The 6000-nt window shown below is 27.4% G+C and overlaps 1 protein-coding gene across 5 annotated transcripts in view; it reads left to right on the top strand.

The window, feature by feature from the left end:
• drn (doctor no) overlaps window positions 1–5745 on the top strand; it is a 51643-nt gene extending 45898 nt beyond the window's left edge. For all 5 annotated transcript variants that reach the window (XM_014424711.3, XM_067051526.1, XM_014424710.3 and 2 more), the window contains exons 5-6: window positions 1330–1471; window positions 2471–5745. In XM_014424711.3, coding sequence (XP_014280197.1) covers window positions 1330–1471; window positions 2471–2619 — 291 coding nt within the window. In that variant the 3' untranslated portion in view covers window positions 2620–5745. The remainder of the gene's footprint in view (window positions 1–1329; window positions 1472–2470) is intronic.
• The last annotated feature ends 255 nt before the right edge of the window (window positions 5746–6000 follow it).

Raw genomic sequence — 6000 nt, 5'->3', positions numbered from 1 at the left:
TATAGAGTACTTATTACCATACCACTGGATATTCAGGAAATGTCTATATTTCCTGTATCTTAAAAAAGAATCTGTAAGGTTAATCATTAGTTTTTTTATGAACTAAATCATACTACTATTTTCTTCTGAATATTATTAATTTGGTGTTCACCTGCAAATTTCTGTTTTGATTATTTCCATTTAAAATATATTAATTCCTGCCCTAGCTTAATATCTTGACCGTTTTATTTTATTACTTTTCTGTTAAAAAAAAAAAAAAGTGACAATTATTTATTGGAGGTTTACTCTTTTAGATTTTGAAATTTGAGCAAGGTTAGTCCTTATTATATTTAAACCAATCACATGGAAAAAAATATATATATCATTAAAAATTAAATCAAATGTTCATTAGTGTATCATATGGATAATGATTTTAGTTAAAAATAATATAATTACAAGTAAAAGTCAAAGTATCGATTTTTCAAGTTTTTTAACCTGTTAGTTTATATTAGTGTTAGTGATTGCCTCATTATTACAAATTTAAAAACAATTAATGAAGTTTAATTAAACTGGCAGTGGGTCCTATTAATTTCTTCATGTTGCTATGGATACCATTCCATTATTTTTTACTCTTTCTGGTTGTATATATAGCCTAGGCCTATCTCATGCCTAGGTTATTTAAAAAAAGAAAAAAAAAATATTGCTGACAATTTATTATCCTCCATGGCCTTCCACGGAGGATTACCATTTCAAAAATGAAGTAGAAATACATAAATGTCCGAGGAAGAAGAGATACAAAGTGATGAAGAGGTCAAGAATCAAAGCATTAGTTGCAATTCTAGAGAAAAGGTTAGACACTAGGTTTAGGTTCAGTAAAAGCCTTTGTTTTGTTTGTTTATACTGCTAGTGCCTTTTATTTTACTATGTTGATGTTTTGAAGGATTGTGTACAAATAATAAAGTTGATATACATTGGTTTTGAGAAACTTGAATCAATTTCTAGCTCTTTAAAAGTATGAGGTACATTATTCAATGCATGCGTTTTGTGTCAAATAAATGATCAGTAGTTGTTAACTATAAGAACTTTAATTCATATATTCACAAAATTAATGTTGTTCTGAAATATATTATACCTATAATTTTCATTGATTCTTTCATTTTTAATTTAGAAGTTTTAATATGAATTGTTATGTTTATATTAACTTTCTAAAATGTTTTTGCATTAATTGGAATATTATCTAACAAAGCTCGATAATATTTAATGATTTATTAACTTATAAATTAGTGAAAGGATTTTTTTTTTTTTTTCATTTTTATTATATATGAAAAATAATTTTTTTTTTTTTTTCAGTTTGATGGTGAGGGTGCTAGTACCGGAGAAGGTGCCTCTTCTGAAGGAGGTGCTTCTTGCACAAGTCCTCCAGACGGTAAGGATGACAAAACAAAAAAGAAGAACAGGTGTGCTGTCTGCCGTAAGAAACTAGGTCTCACTGGTAAGTTAACTTTTTAAATTAGTATAATAAACGCGAAAAACATCCCGTATTCGTTTTTTTTTTTTTTTTTTCTAATATTAGGTGTCTTTCTGAATAGTATTTATAGCTATCAATATTATCATAAAGGTGCAAGTCCAAACTTTAAAACAAAATTTCTTTCAAGTGGTACCTTCCTTTCATTAATTTTTTCAGTACTTCGCCTGAAATGGGGATGACTATAGAAAAATGAACTATATGATTGTGAAATATAGTGACATAACAAATTGTGGTTTCTACATATTTTGTATAATTAAGATTTATTTAAGGAAGCATAATTAATTTCTAACATGATGCTCGATGGAAAGGGCCATTGCAGAGATGTGTTTGGGTCAGTTAAAGCAATGATTTCCAGTTTTGGCAAACTAGTATGTTTGTCACTGTATAGGGCTACTTAAAATTATTGTTTCATCTACAGTATTTCATAATTCTGCAAAGTATCTAAAGGATGATTCTAATGTATGCCTGTAAAATCACTATGGGCCAGTTTAAATTACGATAAGTGAAATCAATTGATTTTACATGTGATTTCACTCATCATATTTTAAACTGTCATGGTACAACTGGCCCTTAAAAATTGGTTTTAAACTCTTTTTTTAGTAAAATATTGAAACATTCTTTATGAAACCCTAGAAAGTAGAAACTTTTTTTTTAGAATTTATTTCTCATCATTGATTTGTTATTTTTTGCATGAATTTTATCTTTTTTTAACCCTTTACACTCAAGGCCTCCGTTATGGAGACAATGCGAATAATTTTCAGTTCATAATATAAGGACTAAGACAACATCTGTTCTGTATAAGATATTTCGCTTTTGGTAACTAATGGAGGTCGTCGTGGCTTGCAGATTATCACACTAGTAATATGAACAAAAATAAAAACTTGGAGTGCAAAGGGTTAAACCATTTGGTTTCTATGTGCTTATTAATGATGAATATATGTTGTTTATTTAATATTTTTTTAGGTTTCGAATGTCGGTGTGGCGGACAGTACTGTGCAGTGCACCGATATTCTGATAAACACAATTGTACCTTTGACTACAGGGAGCTTGGAGCCCAAGAGATCAGGAGGAACAACCCCGTCGTTGTTGGGGAGAAAATACACAAGATATAATTTACACATCGACGGCCAACTTTAATACATATTGGACTAGACCTGTTAACCTCTTATCTTTCTGAGTCTCTCCTCACAACTCTATATATATATAATGATATAACGATAATACATCATTATTATATAAAAATTATAAATATATATATATAAATAATATTATAGTTATTAATGTTATGGTGAAATGTGTGTCATTGAGCGTGCTGAGAAAAATATACTTATATTTACCTTAAAAGTGAAGAATGCTACACAGATTTGACGCCAGATTTTCTTGATACAAAAGCTCCTTTCACCCAATGACTGAGAAGGACACTGTGTATTATATTATAATTGTAATTTTAGAATAAAAAGCCGAAACAAAAATGTACGCATGTGTATATGTAAGTGTGTCTCTAGTTAAACCTATATAGGCAATCATATACAGATATGTACGTAAAACGGTACTGTCCTTCTGGGTGGCTGGCTTAGGAGAACTGTTAAGAATTGTGAAAATCTTAGAAAGCCCCCATATTTTTTTTTTTTTTTTTAAATGTTCTTTTTCTTTGGGGATTGTCATTGATATATTTTTGTTGCCCTATGAGGTATGTATATTATCCTCAATATTATTAATTGATTGAACTTTAATTAATTATAAATATGATTATCTTTAATTGGCTATACATAATTAACATATTATTATTAAATGGATTAAATATATTATAGTAAATTCGTCGTTGGGTTGATGTTTTTCATTCTTGTTTTCTCTTTTGGATAGTTTAATTTTTGTTCGCATTGTTTCTTGCTCACAATATTACTTCATTAATTATTATGATCCATTGTATAGGTGTTTAGTTTTAAGTGTCCTAATCTATTTTTCGATTTTGTTTATTATTTTCGTTTCTGATTTCCTTGGTGTATATATTAATGATTGATATATATATCAGTGTGTAGTGGATGAATTCAAAATGGGCGTTTGTTGCTTTTAGAAAGTTAAATGTATAATTTGTATGTATGTGGAATTATAGAATGAATGTTGTCTGTCAGACGTGCATATTCTTAAATATATGTTAGTATGAGAAATGAGAAGGTTCCGGCTGCAAAGGGATTTCTGTTTGATTTATTCTTTTATTTTTATTTTCTATAAGAAAACTGATTTATATAAATAAATAGAAATGTATAACACACCACAGATTAAAATTAAAAGAAAGTTAAACTTCTGACCTCATTTAAATGGTAATTTATTTAGTATATGTATCATGTACATTGTATGTAATTGTGAGAATAGTGTTATATAACTAATAAAGAAGTGCTGCGTGTTTCTATAGAAAAATACTTGGAAGTCTTATTAGCTTAAAAAAAAAAAGAAAGAAAAAAAGAGGTAAATATTATATTTATATACATACATGTATACATATATTTAAAAAGAATTGTAAAACAATACTTGTATGTATGTATATGTGTTTGTGTAACAATGAAGAAGATAAACAAGATAAGTTTAATGACTATTTCCGAACAGCAGTAGGGATATTTATGTTAAAAACGTGTTACCAAATAATTTGTTGTGTTCCTTTCTTTTCCTTTTTCTTTTTTAATTATTTTTATCTTTGTTAATCAGTTTGCTAGATTTTATGTTTTCCTTTTCCAAGACATGCTACACAATCCTCTCCTAGTTCTCGTGAGTTAAATTTATGTTATATGTAATAGTATCTTATATGTTTTGAAAGATAATCTAAATATGAGAGCGCCTCAAATCTGTATTTATTAATTCTTTTGGTGGATCACAAAAATCGATCAAACATTATTGTAAATTAATAACACTTCAAAACGACAGGTAGTTTTACCTTTTTTAAAGCAAAATTTTGTAACTAATAAATTATACTTTCCTAAAACTATTCATGTGTCTATCAATATATTTCATCTGGTATATATATCGGCTTATATTTACCTGTTTGGTATTATTGATAATATGATATATTTAAAAAAGTTTTTAGGAGTCGAGTTTTTAGGATGTAGGAAGTCTATGCATATTACCGCTTAATCTTTAAAAGTATTTTATGTCAAAACATCTAATAGGAGCTTTGTTTTTATGTGGCTGCTCTCCTCATTGATCAACAGTGCCATAGTTACAGAACAGTTTTTATGTGTATTCCCCTGTCCAAAATTGTTAATTGCTTTCTGTTGATTTTTGATGTAAGGATATATTGTAATTGAGTGACTATTATGTTTGTTTATTTTATTATACCTGTTGTGTAGAATTAATTAATCGTTTATTAGTTCTCCTGGGCTTAACTTCTGAATACGATTTACTTTTTATTTATTTTCCTATTTCTCGATTTAAAAATGTTTGTTATTTTAGACAAGTGTAGTGGTTACTGTAAACAGTATTTTAGTGGGGGAAGAAAAAAATCTGTATTTTAGGAGAGGTTTGATCCCATGCAGCTTTTAAAAATTAATAGTTTTGAAAAAACAAGTTTATATAAAAATATGTCACCTCATTTTAGGAAATGTATGTTTTTGTATTCACTCTGAGTTAATCATCACATGAATTAACACTTTTGATATAGGATGTTTGTTATTATTATCAGTATAACTTTGTAAAACCAATATTTTTTTCTAATAAAATTTTAGAAATATGATTGCTTACTTTTTTAATATGTCCACTTAATTAAATTTTTCTTATTGAGCTATATGTCGGTATTTTGATATCTTTAAATATTTTCCAATTATTTACGTTATGTTGATTTTAAGTAATTATTTCGTGTACAAATATAATATAAATATATACTAATGGAGTTTTTAATATGTGTCAATGTATATATTCAAAATTTCTTTTTGTTGGGAATACATATAACTTGTTAGTTGGTAAAGTTTGATATATATGTTGGGTGATTATACAAGTGTGAATATTAATTTTCTGGAAACAGTGGTTCAAAGTTATATAATTAAAAAAGAAGATAATTGGCGGTGACCCAAGGTAGTGGAAAGATTAAAGTGGTAGAGACAATATGTTTTATTCATTGGAACACAATATTGTATTCTTATGTCACTTTATTCAGTAGATATTATTTAATTTTAATCATCTTTATTGCTAAATCAGAATGTATTTAAAGGTAATGAAAATATAAAAAAAAGTATGTAACATGTTTGGAATTTTGTTAACTTTTTTATTATCCCTGCATCTTGACTTTAGTGTAGTAGTTATCTTGAATGGCCATTTTGTGGTGTCTAGGTGTTTAAATGTACACACATTGAAGTGTATTATAAACCTAACTGGCAAGTGGTCCTTTCTAATTATTCTATTTCTGGTCATAAATTCTAAAGGAGGTTACATATCTGATTTTTTTTTAATAAATAGTGGGATTGTATATCAATAATGAAAAATGTAACACATTTTCTGCTTAGAAA

Source organism: Halyomorpha halys, unplaced genomic scaffold (assembly GCF_000696795.3).
Source record: "Halyomorpha halys isolate HHAL.00 unplaced genomic scaffold, Hhal_1.1 Scaffold478.1, whole genome shotgun sequence".
Lineage (NCBI taxonomy): Eukaryota > Metazoa > Arthropoda > Insecta > Hemiptera > Pentatomidae > Halyomorpha > Halyomorpha halys.
The sequence above is the reverse complement of the archived record's forward strand: the minus strand, read 5'-3'. Positions and strand labels throughout refer to the sequence as shown.